The following is a 14,105-nucleotide window of genomic DNA, read 5'->3' as shown; positions in this document are numbered from 1 at the left end:
CATAAACCAGCGGCAAAATCGTGACCACTTAGATGCATAATCTCTCTGCGTAGATGGCCTGCTCGAGGAAATTGTGCCGTCTTGTACCTCCATTGAGATGGGCAGATGGCTCAGTACCTCCTTTTCAATCTCCATGCTGTCAAATGGAAAGCGTCCTGCATGAGATGAAGAAGCGTCCCGTCTTCCTATGTTAGGAGATCCGGTCTGTGAGGAAGAAGGATCAGAGGTCGAAGGGAGAGATGTACGAGGTAGACATACCATGGCTGTCTGGGCCATGCCGGTGCTCTGAGGATGAAATCCAACTCTTTTGCGATGCATTTTTGTACCACCCGTGCGATTAGTGGGATCAGGGGGGGGAATGCATCATCAACGACCTGAGCCACTCGCCGGGCGCTGGGGTACAGAATGCTGGCAATTTCGCATTCTGTTCAGTGGTGAAGAGATCTACCATCGGAAGTCCCCACTTGTGTAACAGGGAGGACACCACTTCTGGATACAGCTCCCACTCGTGGGGATGAAAGATCCTGCTGAGCCAGTCTGCCTCCACATTTCTTACTCCGGGTAGGTACGTGGCTTGCAACTATAAGCAGTGAGTCGGTGCCCACTTCAGAATTAGCACTGACTTACCCTGCAAAGCGGTTTGGATCCTGACCCGCCTTCTTTGTTGATGCAGAACATGGCTACCTGATTGTTTGTGTAGATCATGACTGTTTTGTGTTGTAGAAGGGAAAGGAAGGCTCAGACTGCATATCAAATAGCCCAGCGTTCCAACAGATTGATCTGAAAATGTTTTTCCGAGGGGGATCAAAGGCCTTGGGTGAGCTCCCCAATCCCTGGTAGAAGCGTCCGTGGTTAAGATTAGCTGGTGGAATGGAGTCCGGAAAGGTGCTCCAGGTTGGAGAATTCCTGGCCGCAGCCACCAGTCGACATCCTACAACATCAGACAAGTGAGACTCACTGTCTTCGACATGGGTAGGGATCATTGGGATTTCAGTCCCCACTGAAGGCGGTGCATGTGAAGATGACACCACATACATGGCTGCTGCCATGTGAACTAGCAATGTGAGAACTTGACGTGCTGTTAGGTGGGAGAGGCTCTTTAAAGTTGAAGTGAGCGCCAGAAGATGCAAATCTTGTCCTTTGGAAGGAAGGCCTTTCAGAGGTTCATATTGATGATGGCGCCTATGAGCTGTAGAAACTGAGAGGGGTCTAGATGAGACTTCTAGTAACTGATAAAGAACCCTAGCTGCTCCAAGCATCTTATTGTTAGATGTTGGTGCTTGTGTAGACATTTTGGGCTTGGGGCGCCGAGAAGCTAGTCATCCACATAGGGGAGGAGCTTTATTCCCTTCTTTTGAAGGTGGGCCACAGCTACAGCTACTGCTAGGCATTTTGTGAACACCCAGGGCGCCGAGGATAGGCTGAACGACAGTACTCTATATTGGTAGTGTCCAGTGTTGACCTTCAAACAAAGCAGCCCCAGGAAGAGGCATATGGGCATAGGCATCCTTGATGTTTATGGAACACATCCAGTCGTGTTGAAGAAAAGGCAAAATAGTTTTGAGGGAAGTTATCTTCAACCTTTCCCAGCAATTGAGGGCACGCAGGTCCAGAATCGGTCGCTGTCCCCCATTCTTCTTGGAAATAAGGAAGTACTGGGAGTAGAACCCTTGGAGTTGTCACTCTGAAGGCACCACCTGAATGGCTCGCTGACGGAGTAGTGAGTGAACTTCCTGCAAGAGGAGTGGAGCATCCCGCACCCCCTTGGGGGGTGGAGTTAGGTGTGGCAACGCAGGCTTGGACCTGAAGTTTAGGTGGTAACCATTCTGAACAACAATGATTTGTGCCCATGCCTGTGTGTAGGAAGCCAGACGGCTGCCCAAAGCTTCCTGTAATTGTGGCCCGGATGATTTTAAAAAGACTACTGAGGCTTCTGTCCCATGCTCTGCGCTGGTTCGGCAGGCGCAGGGGTACAGCTACAGTTCCTCTGCTGCGGTGGTTGCTGTTGCAGTCTGTGACTGGTAAGGAGGCTTATAGGATGAAAAAGGTCCGTACGACCGCCTGGGGTAAAATGGCTTCCTCAAGGTAGAGTAGTATCATTTTGGTGGTGCCTGTTCTGCTGGAATCGTGAGAGAGGACACCGCTACACTTTGTTCCTTTAACTGGGAAACTGTTTCATGCAGCTTGTCCCAAAACAATCTATCTCCTTTGCAGGGGAGGTCTGCTAGCTTTTCGTGAACATCCTCATGAATAGCACTCGCTCGCAATCACCCATCCTCCTGGCCGCAATGGCTGCGGCGGAGGTCCAAGTCGATGTATCAAAGCCCTCATAGATTGTGCGGAGCATCATGTCGGAGCCCTTCTGCCATGTCAATAATGCCCTTTTTCTGGGGTTGAGCACCCACATATTGGTCTTCTTCCGACTTCAAGGACTGGAGGCATTCGTAGAGATATTGAGTAATGTAGAATTGGTGTTGCTGAATTTTGGCATTCAGCATCGACCCTTGGAATATCTTCTTCCTAAAGTTGTCTAGGTCAGCGGTTCTCAACCGGTGCGTCGCGACACACCAGTGTGTCGCCAAGCACCGGCAGGTGTGTCGCGTGGCTCCCGGTCCCTCCCGCTGCTCGTTCTTCCCTGCTGCCGTTGCCGCCGGGCTATCAGCACGTTCAAGCCCAGCGGGAACGGCAGCGGTGCAAAAAAAAAAAAAAAAAGCTGTGGCATCCGCGGCTGCCCTTTTCTTCTTCCCGCGCCTGCATCCCCCCCCCCCCCCGGACCCGGAACAGGAAGTGATGCGCGGGAAGAAGAAAGGCCGTGCCGCGTGATAAACTAGCAGGCACGGCCTTTCTCACGCGGCACGGCCTTTCTTCTTCCCGCGCACCGCGTATCACTTCCTGGTCCGGGGGGGGGGAAATGCAGGCGCGGGAAGAAGAAAAGGCCAGCCGCGGATGCCACAGATTTTTTTTTTTTGCACCGCTGCCGTTGCCGCCGGGCTATCAGCACGTTCAAGCCCAGCGGCAACGGCAGCGGTGCAAAAAAAAAAAAATCTGTGGCATCCGCGGCTGGCCTTTTCTTCTTCCCGCGCCTGCATTCCCCCCCCCGGACCAGGAAGTGATACGCGGTGCGCGGGAAGAAGAAAGGCCGTGCCGCGTGATGAAGTAGCAGCGGCCGCTGCAGCATCGGCCCCCAAGCTATTGCAGCAGACGGTAATCGGGAGAGGAGAGAGCAGCAGGAGCCTCCCGCGATCGATGGAATTCTTCCTTATTGGCCTGCGGGGGCTGGAGGAGGAGGAGCAGCTACCGTTGGGGGGGGGGGGGGGGGGAGAGAGAGAGGAAGTGAGGGACAGAAAGAGAGAGAAGCAGCCAGCCAGCCTGTGTGTGAGAGAATGTGTGTGATTGAGAGCCTGTGTGTAAGTGAGAGAATGTATTTGATCGAGAGTATGTGTGTGATTGAGAGAAACTGGTCAGAGAGCTGATGTATGTGTATATGTGAGAGACAATGAAAGTGACTGCTCAAGGAGATGACTGATGTGTATGTGAGACAGTCAGGGATGTGTGTTTGTGTGTGTGTGAGAGAGAGAGAGAGAGAGAGAGAAAAAGCATGGAAGTGAGAAATCTGGGTATGTGAGAAAGCATGGGAGTGGGAAGCCTGTGTGTGTGCATGTATATGAGAGAGACTGGTTGGTAAGGTGACGGTGTGACTGGTGTGTATGTGAATGTGAGAGAGAGAATGTGATTCAGGGAATGAGAAGCCTGTGCACGTGGAGAGCGAGCATGGAAATGAGAGAGAGAGACTGGTGTGTGTGTATGTGTGTGTAACAGAGAAAGTGATTATGGGAATGAGAAGCCTGTGCATGTGAAGAGAGTGAGCATGGGAGTGAGAACCTGGGTGTGTGTGAGACACAGCATGGGAGGGAGAAGCCTGTGTATGTAAGACAGAACATGGAAGTGGGAAGCCTGTGTATGTGTGTGTATGCATGCATGAGAGAGATCAGGTGACGGGTGTGTGTGTATGTGGGAATAAGAAGCCTGTGCATGTGAAGAGTGAGCATGGGAGTGTGTGAGATACAGCACGGGAGTGAGAAGCCTGTATATCTGAAAGAGAACATGGGAGTGGGAAGCCTGTGTGTGTGTATGCATGAGAGAGATCAGGTGACGGGTGTGTGTGTATGTGTGAGAGAGAGAAAGTGATTATGGGAATGAAAAGCCTGTGCAGGTGAAGAGTGGGCATGGGAGTGAGAAACCTGTGTGTGTGTGAGACACAGCATGGGAGTGAGAAGCCTGTATATCTGAAAGAGAACATGAGAGTGGGAAGCCTATGTGTGTGTGTATATGCATGAGAGAGATCAAGTGACTGGTGTGTGTTTGTGTGTATGTGAGAGAGAGAAAGAAAGTGATTATGGGAATAAGAAGCCTGTGCATGTGAAGAGTGAGCATGGGAGTGTGTGAGATACAGCACGGGAGTGAGAAGCCTGTATATCTGAAAGAGAACATGGGAGTGGGAAGCCTGTGTGTGTGTATGCATGAGAGAGATCAGGTGACTGGTGTGTGTGTATGTGTGAGAGAAAGAAAGTGATTATGGGAATGAGAAGCCTGTGCATGTGGAGAGAACAAGCATGGGAGTGAGAGACTGGTGAGTGTATGTGAGAAAGAGAAAGTGATTATGAGAGTGAGAAGCCCATATATGTAAGTGGAACACGGGAGTGGGAAGCCTGTGTGTGTGTGTATGGCATGAGAGAAACTGTTCAGGAAGGTGACTGGTGTGTTTGTCAAAGACTGGGAGATGATTGGTGTGTGAGAGACAGAAACTGGTCATGGGGGCATGACTGGTATGGTGTGTGTGTGTGAGAGACATGGGCCCTAAGGAAGAGGACCATGAGTATAGAGCTTAGCCACTACTGCTGCTTCTGGTGTGTGCTACAGCCTGCATGGAAGAGGAGTAGGACAGCTGCTGGAGGGGGTAAGTAAAGGTGGCTTTTTAAGTTTATTTTTCTTGATTGACTGCCATTTTAATTATTTAATATTATGTGATGTGTCTGCTTTTTTTGAAATATTTTATTGGTGTTTGGAGAATTTTTAATAGTTTTTATGAGTTTTTAATTGTTGGATGTTATTCTGTTCATAGTTGTTGTGAAACATTTATTCTGCTTATTAGTATAGTTTTACAATTATTTCTGTGTGGGGATCTATAGCTGCTTGTTAGTTCTGTTTTCCTAATAAGAGGTGTATTGGTTTTTAGGGCCTGATTTTAATATTTATAGTGTTGCCTTTTCATAGATAGGGTTGCTCCTGTTTGAGTGTATTCCATAATACAGGTGTAACTGTGTGTGGATTAGTTTATGTGCATTACTACAGATCCTGGGAGTATGTTAGGTCGGTTCTGTGTCTGTTACAGAGATATTTTACTAGCATGTAAGTGTTTTATCAGTCTTATTTGTTGCGTTTTCTCAAGAGGACATGCATTGGTGGTAAACTGCTGTCTTTTCATAAGTAGGGCTATTGAGCCTGAAAGTAGAAGGAGTTTGAGTTGCTGTTACTGAGATGACACCAGAACCAGAATATCTTTTTTGTAGATGAGTTGAATGGGGAATGTCATAATTCTGCTTTACATCCATTATTGTGGATCAGGGGGGTTCCCGTGGATGCAAACTGTACATTTACATCTAGCCCTGTGACGATCATGGGTCAGTGTGTCACGCATGTGAGAACCATCTGTCAGGTGTGTCCCGACAGAAAAAAGGTTGAGAACCACTGGTCTAGGTAATGATTGTCTTTACCCAGAGGGAAATTGGAATACAACCTGTTCTTTCTGGCTCGCTTCATGGCAGATTCCACCACTACTGATCCATGCGGCAGTGGTTTCCTCATTCTAAACTTGAGATCTATCTTTCTAGAGGCGACAGGCGCTGAGAACAGGGCTGTAGGCTCTGCCGGTATGTCACAAATCTTGAGCAAACCATGGACTGCAGACCTCGATCCGGCAGATTTTTAGTCTCCAGGCTGAGAACGGTACCCACTTTTTCCACAAATCTGGAGTAGGACAGATCATCTGGTGGGGACGTGGGCTCCGGAGAATCCTCAAGGAAATCAGAGGGTATTCCTGTTGAGGATCCGGGGGGGAGCGAATACACTGGCTCCTGCTTTGACTAGGGTGTGGTGGATTGATCTTCCTCGTCATGGTGAGCTGGATCTGGGTGTTTCTCTTGCAGGGACAAAATAGGAGAATAGTCTGAAGATGAGGTGGATGGACCAGACTGTGGGATCTGAGAAGACATCACGATGTCAAAAAAGGATTAAAGAATCCCTGTGACTTGGGACATCAATTGGGTCACAGCATGCCGCAGTGATGCAGACGCAGATGATCTCTTTCTCCTCCTTTTGGCCAGCGGGGAAGTATTTCCAACCATTCCAGGGGAGGGTATTGGGACTTTATCAATAAAATGGTCCAAGTGGCTCATTCTGTTGTGTGTCCCCCCACCCCTTCTGGGGATGCCGAGGGAAGCTTCTTTCGTTTCTGGGCTGTTGAGCACTCGTCGAAAGCAGAGGAGAGTGAAGGCCATATAGGCCTGTAGTGTCCATTTCCGAGGGACCAGAGCCCTTGACATCGGAGGTTAGGAGCGCAGACAGAGTCCTAGAGTGGCGGGAGCTGCTCTTCCTCCCTGCGTTGTGTGGCGCATGGTGCTGATACATCGAGTGCATCAAGGTGGAGTGGTGGGTCTTGACCTTTCCCGTTGCAGGAGGCGGCGTCGATGGCGGGGACACTTCGCTCCAATGCCGATCACGTCGAATGCTTCGCAGCGTGCTTCGGCACCCCTTGCATTGATGACTTCGAGGCGCACTTCAGCGCCGTAGGATCCGATGCAGCAGCACTATGCTTTCTATGACGCATAGCATCGGGAGACTTGCTGCAGATAGAATGCGTTGGGGCCGTCAGTGTGGTCCTGCGTGCATCTCTGGCCAGGGGCGCCGCAGTCAATGCACTCAATGCAGGAGGTGTTACGGGTGCCGAGGCCACCTCGGCACCTGTAACAGGCCAGACGAGGTCTGGCCTTTTCTCCTCTGTCCAGTCCTTCGGGGGTATGGCCCCATGTGACTTACTTGAAGAAGTTTGCAGGGAGGATGATCATCCATGGCCTTCTGAGCTCCCGTACTGGGGAGGAGTAAGTCGCCCTCTGGGAGGGGGCTTAAGAGCCTGAAGACTGTGCTTTTTTTTTTTTTTTTTTTTTAGCTCTACGATCCTGACAGCCCAGTGACGTTAGTCTCGGCAGGATGCCTGATCATGGCATCGTGATGGACATGATTTTGCCGCATGGGCAAAATTTAAAGCCCGGGGCTTTAGGTGCCATGATAGCACTGAAAGGTGCTGTTGGGGGTTTGCCTAGGCAAAGAAAGAGAGAGAAGAAAGAAGAAAAACAGCGAAGAGGTGAGAGAGAGAAGAACCTGCGACCTCTGCTGCATGGGAAAGCGAAAAAGCTGACGCGATGCAGGCAGACGCACGGGAAGGTACCGCACAGGCATGCAGGAGAACATCTTTCAACATTCTAAGAGAAATTCCCGCATCGAGCCACCAGGGTGTGCTCCCAGACAGCATGGCTAATTCAGCTTGCTTATCTGTGGGGGGAAAAGACATTTATTTATTATTTATTTATTTAACATTTTTCTATACCGACATTCGCACGAGACATCACATCGGTTTCCAGACAACAGCAAAATCAGCCAACAGGGCTTTACATTGTAACTGATATTTTAACTGGGGGGGAGGAGGGGGAAGGGGCAGGGCAGTAACTTGGAGCTAATGAGCTAATAATGAGCTAATAATTTATCATCATAAATACTGCTTTAACATCCAGGCTGTACTTACGTTGGAATGTTTCCAAATTCTTGCACAAAGGACTGAGACAGCGCACACAGAGGTGTTCCAAAGGTCTTAGCCTGCAAGAAAAAAAGATATACTTCTTGAAGTTTGGTATTTTATGTTATTTAGATTAGGTGTATCTATTTGCCTTGTCATTTGCTCTTTTGATAGTCTACTAAATCACTCATAACTCCAAGTCAGGTATAACTCCTGCAATGATCATTTTCCTATAGTAGTGTACCTGTTGGCTAATATAAGGTGCACTCAACAGAGCGCAGAGTTTAACCTGAAGTTGTGCGCAAAATTTAATACCAATGCAGCAAGTAGTTCTGTGCACATAAAAAATGTCCGCACAACAACGTGTATACTGGTTAACACCCTCTCATGCAAAGACCATGCTAATGATAGTATTAGCTATTATTCCCAATGCTGAGAGGAGTGCCAACTTACCAAGTTGAGTAAAGCTTCCAAGCAGAAACTGGAGTTCTAGTGCCAGGACCTGTAATTGGAATTTTATGAAGAGAAAACATGGTTTCCACACAAAGCATGTTTTGGTGCATAAAATAATTTATATGCGCAAAAAGTGTTTTCTGCACTGATAGCATTTTTGCAGGCACAAAGGGGCAGATTTTCAAAGGGGTACGCGCGTAACCCCCGAAAAGCTGCCCCTTCCACCCCCAGCGCGCGCAAGTCCTGGGGCATGGCCGCAGCCTCCGGACCAGACCCCGGTCTGGAACATGGCGCGCCGGCAGCTGGCCTGCAGACGTAACTTTTGAAATAAAGGTGGGGGGGGAATTAGTTAGGGCCAGGGGGCGGGTTAGTTAGGGGAAGGAAAGGGAAGGTGGGGGGCGCCGGAAATAAAGTTCCCTCCGAGGCCGCTCCGATTTCGGAGCGGCCTCGAGGGAACAGAGGCAGGCTGCGCGGCTCGGCGCGCACAGGCTGCTGATTTTGCACAGCCTTGCGCGCACCGACCCCGGATTTTAAGACATATGCGCGGCTACGAGCGTATCTATTAAAATCCAGTGTACTCTTGTTTGCGCCGGGTGCGCGAACTAAAGTACGCGCTCGCGTACTTTTTTAAAAAAATCTGCCCCAAAGCGTGCACATAAAAGAATATTTTTGTGTTCAGAAATTTTGAGTCTAAGAGATTCCATTTTCCCACCGGAGTTCAAATGTGCGCTCAGCTTATGCAAAAAGGCTAAAAGCACATTTTAACTCTAGCTTGCATGCTTCTTTTTACTGCCGATGTATTAGCATACAATTTGCTTGCTGCTTTGAGAGATTTTTTTTTTTCCACACAATTTAAAAAATTGTGCTCTGATTTTCAGCATACAGTTTTACCTCACTCCTTCTTACACTGGGGCCCTAGAGAATTGTTAGCTCAGGTCAAACAGTTATTTCTGACACCAGAAGTAACTAAGAACAATCTCACATTAACAGTGGCAGACAGAAAAATACAAACTAACACATCCAATCTGCCCAATTATTCTACTAAGGATGTGTCCCAGCTGCTAGCCATATAGCATAACTCTGCCTAAGATCTTTATCTAGTTCTAGGCATCATTTTAATTTATACTCTGCCATCTTGGCCAGATGAGCATGCAAGATCCCCCATTTATTTCACATCCAGCAACCCTCCCATCAAACAATGTTTTTCAATAAACTTAAGAGTTTCTAATACTAACATAGTAACAGTCAATGATGGCAGATAAAGACCAAAAGGTAGTCCTCCAATCTGCCCAGAAAGTTGCTTAGTGTAATTATTACTGCTCCATGCAGGTTACCCAATGCCTTCTGACAAGTGTAGCAACTCCTTCTCCATGCTGGTCCTCCCATGCAGAAATGTAAACTTTGGGTTTAATAGAGATGTAGCATATTCAGGCCTGCTGAGGCTGCAGGAATAGTTCAGGAATACAATAAGACTGGACCAACTTAGTTATGGTGCAGGGTTTTTTTATTTTCAGTGTTTCAAAGATATAAAAACCAAAATAGTAGCTCACCTTGCATCAAACACAACTAACAGGCAAACGTCCTCTGTCTGAGTGTATCGTGAGGTCCTACCATGTCCCTGGGGCCTCCTCAAGCTCTCTAGGCCTGGGCTCTTATGGCAGGGTGAAGGGAACTTCCCTTCACACAGAATCTGTTGCAGCCTTCTACCTTAAGGAGACTTGGGTTAAAAACTTGAACCGGGCTCCTTATGGTAGAATGAGCGAGTTGTTGGTACATTCCATCACAAGAGGTTACCCCATTTCTTCATTTTCATCTTATAATCACTAGGGATCCTCTGTGATTATCCCATGCCCTTTTGCATTACTCATCTTCAGCACCTCTTTCAGGAGGGCATTCCTTTCTGTAAAAAAAAAAAAATTTCTGACATTGTTCCTGAGTCTTCCTCCTTGGAGTTTCCTATTGTGACTCCTAGTTTTACAACTTCTTCTCCATTGGAAAAGGTTTGATTTTTCTGTATCTGAAGGTCTGTGTTGTTCATATTTTCCCCTCTCCTCCAGGGTATACATATTTAGATCCTTCAACCTCTCCTCATAGGTCTTCAGTACAGACCAGACACCATGTCGGCCACTTTTCTCTGAATTACTTCCATCCTGTCTTTATCCTTTTTCAGATATGATCTGCAGAACAGAACACAATACTTACTCCAAGTGAGGCCTCACCATTATCACCTTTTTATGACTGGTTTTAACTCTCTATGCAGCCTAGCATCCTTCTGGCCTTAACCACCACCTTGCCACATTGCTTCACTACCTTCAGACAGACACTGTCACCCAGAGGTCTCTCTCCAAGTTTGTGTATATCAAACTTTGGCACCCCACTCCTCAATCGCCATTGCATACAGCTCTTGAATTGCCATACCCCAAATCCCAGCTGCCAAAACTTCAACCACTTTTTAAGCTTTCTTATATCTTGTATTTTTTCTTCTCCTTCACGCTGTTGCAGATCTTAGTTTTATCCATAGAAAGACAACCTTCTAAAGACTCCGGAATATCACTCACAAAGATATTGAACAGAACCGGTCCCATAAGTGATCCCTGAGGAACTCCATTTATCACTCCTCTCTTCCATTTACCACTACATCTAGAGTCCTTGCATAGCCTGCCAGAAGGAACAGTTATGTGGGCATCTGCATTCCCACTAAGATTTTCCAGCACTGCATATTACTCACTTTGCCATTCATTCTAGCAGCCCAGTTTTCATCACTGAATTGTTCACGCTGGACACTTTAAACACCTAAACATATACTTCTAGGTCACAGGTCTACCTCTTTTATAGGTGAAGATCTGGTGTGTCTTCTTAAAGTATGTTACTGTTATAATCTCCACCACCTTTTTTGGGAAGGCATTCCACACACCCACCACTCGTTGCATGAAAAAAAGATATCTGCTGATGTTGCTCCTCAGTTTAGCCTCACATCATCATAACCCCTTGTTCTAGTACATCCTTTCCAATGAGAAATCTACTTCTTGGTATTAATACCTTAGGTATTTCACTTTATTATCTCTCATCTGTCTCTCCTCTGCAAACAAAGTCTAGCCACGTGATAGCCTCTGCCACAGGTGAATACCAGTGAACTGCACAGAGAAGAAACAGAATGCTTCGTATGAAGAATAGCAATCGTTGAAATCTAGCAATAAGTATTTGCTAGATGTTTTCTAACTCACACCAGCATTTCTGTGAGAACAGATATACATGTACCACTTAAGCTGAAGCCATACCAGAAGCCCACCAATCTTTTGCCAATGAATTGTGGTAACATCCAATCAAAGGACTCCTCAAATTTATGCACCATGCCTCTTGCCTTATTTGTATGTATATTTGGCAGTGTGTGCATTTATCACTTTTCTTTCTGTGTCAACAACCAGTTAAGATCAACTTTTCGATCATAAGCACATGCATATGTATGAAGTCTGGAGAAGAGAAAAAGGGGACTCTGGACTTGCAGATACCAGACCACGTGGTGCTGCCCTGCTTGTTACCATTCACCTAAACTCCATATCCGTGATCTTGGTACCCAAGACTTTTCACAAAGCTCAAACTAAGTTTTGAGACTGGACATTCAACTCAATCCAGCACGACGCCATTATCTGTAGAAAACTGGCCAGTCATGTTTGCTTAACCCCTGGAAAGCCAAGCCATTTTCGCCGTGTTGTCAGGTTGAAGGCTCTGTAGCATAGGACACAGGATTATTGTCTTTTTAGAGGTTTTATACAGAAATGATGATAAATATAACAGTTCCTAATTTAAATACTGCAAGTATTAGAACAAAAAGTTCTAACAGAGCACAAAAGGGATAAAGCTTATTTCCAAGCCAAAGAAAAAGTCCAGGTCTTTTCACAAAAGGTTCTTGCCATAATAGCACAGAGTTTTGGATAAGACTTCACCATACAGTTTAACATTAATACACAGCTTGGCAGAACTCATGGGTCTCTGGTCCTGGTGGCTTATAGAAAGACTTTCACTAGATTGTCCTATGGACTGGAAGTGCTACTTTCCTGTGACTGGGGAAGATCTTGATGTGAGTGTATGCGTCCTTTAGGTCGAAGAGCATAGCTAGTCCCCTTTTTGCAAAAGGAGGATCAAGGTGCCCAAGGAAATCATCTTTTCTTTTATTAGAAATTTGTTCAAGGAGGAGTCCGTCTAAGATGGCGGAGTAACACTGATGCTGGGCGTTCTACTGTTCCTCTTTTCCCTCGGCTATGCCACATTCGACTCATAAGAGATACGTTAAAGACAGGACTTCAGCTGCAGCCCTATCTGGCTTTTCTCAGACCGGACCAATGGACGCCCATGTGTTACGAGGACCGAGACCGCCGGAGGAATCGCTGGGAGGTGAGCGAGAAAGAGACACTTGCTCTCTCCTTTGATTCATCGACCACCTCATTAACCGGCGTTCGGACTCCCCCGCCAAATCCTACAACGGGTGAGAGCATTGACCCCTGGCAGGGTTGCACTGCAGGCAGAAGAGGCCGGGTTTCCTCACCTCTCAATTGAGATGGAAGGTTTTTTTCTGCGGCTTCCAGGGCCCAAGCTCTCAATACATCTAGCCTTCAGTGGGGTGCTGAGTTTGGAGACTGTGTAACAGCTGTTGATGCAAGAGATATTTCCTTATCCAAACATGGATTAGACACTCTTGGTTCCAGTACTCCATCTTTCCTGGTAAGACCAACCCATATCACTTTAGAGTCTATATGGAACACTATAGAAGGTTTAAGCAAGATGATTTCTTCCCAAATTAATCCAAATAGAATAAAAATTAAGGATATGGATACCAGACTTACAACTTTGGAGGTAGTTAAATTACAAACTGAGAAATATTGTGATGAAAACAAAACCGTGGTTGAATCAATTAAAGTTATGCAATCTTCTATTATTAAGGAGAATTCTCAGTTGACCTTCAAAATAGAGAATTTGGAAAATACTATTAGAAATCATAATTTAATATTTATAAATTTTCCAAAGTGTCCCTCGTTTACATCAAAGGACATGCTTAGAAGGTATTTTCTGGAGGTCTTGAAGATTTCTGAACAGGCATTACCACCTATATCTAAAGCCTATTATGTTCTGAATTTTAGAAGAGAATCCTCAACATCACAGCAAAATCCTGCATTGGATATGGATAATTTATCTGGGATCTGGGAGAAATTTATTTATTTGTTGAGTTTTATATACAGTCATTCGGTAGAGCCATCATAACTGTCACAGAATCAGTTACAGAAGAAGTTATACCAGCTACTCTTCTTCTTGAACCTGATAAAAGACTGGGTTTTGCGTCTTTTCTTCAGGCATAAGACTGATTCTTTTTTGAACATCCATGTTCGTACATTTCCTGATGTTGCAAAACAGACTCAGAAAAGACATCAGCAATTTTTGATCCTGAAACCAAGAGCTATACAAGTGGGAGCGATGTTCTTTTTGAAGTTCCCATGTAAATGTTGCATTAAGTATAAAGAGGTCTCCTGTGTTTTTTTTTTCCAACCAACTCAATTATAGTTATTTCTGGCAGATAAGTTACCTGTTAATAATTCTCCTGACTCGTCAACTTAAGGATCCATCATTTCAGCACAAGAGTCCTTAATTATAGCTCACGTTCGTTACTCTACTCTCTTGAATTTAATATTTGTAGTAATACATGTTTTCCTGAAATTGTGTAATGGTCTCTCCCCGATTGGGGACTTGATTTGAAATAGGCATTTTTGTGTATTTATTGGAAATCTTTTTCATTTATGTATTATTTCTGCCT

General features: G+C 46.2%; 1 protein-coding gene across 2 annotated transcripts in view; it reads right to left on the bottom strand.

Moving 5' to 3' along the window:
* Positions 1-14,105, bottom strand: part of ARHGAP11A (Rho GTPase activating protein 11A) — a 237,228-nt gene that overhangs the window by 201,076 nt on the left and 22,047 nt on the right. The window contains exons 1-2 of one of the 2 annotated variants that reach the window (XM_029600194.1): positions 8,303-8,336; positions 7,859-7,929 (exon numbers count right to left, since the gene is read on the bottom strand). Coding sequence is in view for 1 of the 2 variants with exons in the window: in XM_029600193.1 (XP_029456053.1) it covers positions 7,859-7,929 (71 nt within the window). In the remaining variant the exon portion in view is untranslated. Of the gene's footprint in view, positions 1-7,858; positions 7,930-8,302; positions 8,337-14,105 lie in introns of those variants that run through there. The other variant, XM_029600193.1, reaches the window with a different exon arrangement.

The sequence above is a fragment of the Rhinatrema bivittatum genome, chromosome 4, assembly GCF_901001135.1.
Source record: "Rhinatrema bivittatum chromosome 4, aRhiBiv1.1, whole genome shotgun sequence".
Classification (NCBI taxonomy): domain Eukaryota; kingdom Metazoa; phylum Chordata; class Amphibia; order Gymnophiona; family Rhinatrematidae; genus Rhinatrema; species Rhinatrema bivittatum.
Note: the sequence above shows the minus strand (reverse complement) of the source record. Positions and strands in the feature narration are given on the sequence as shown.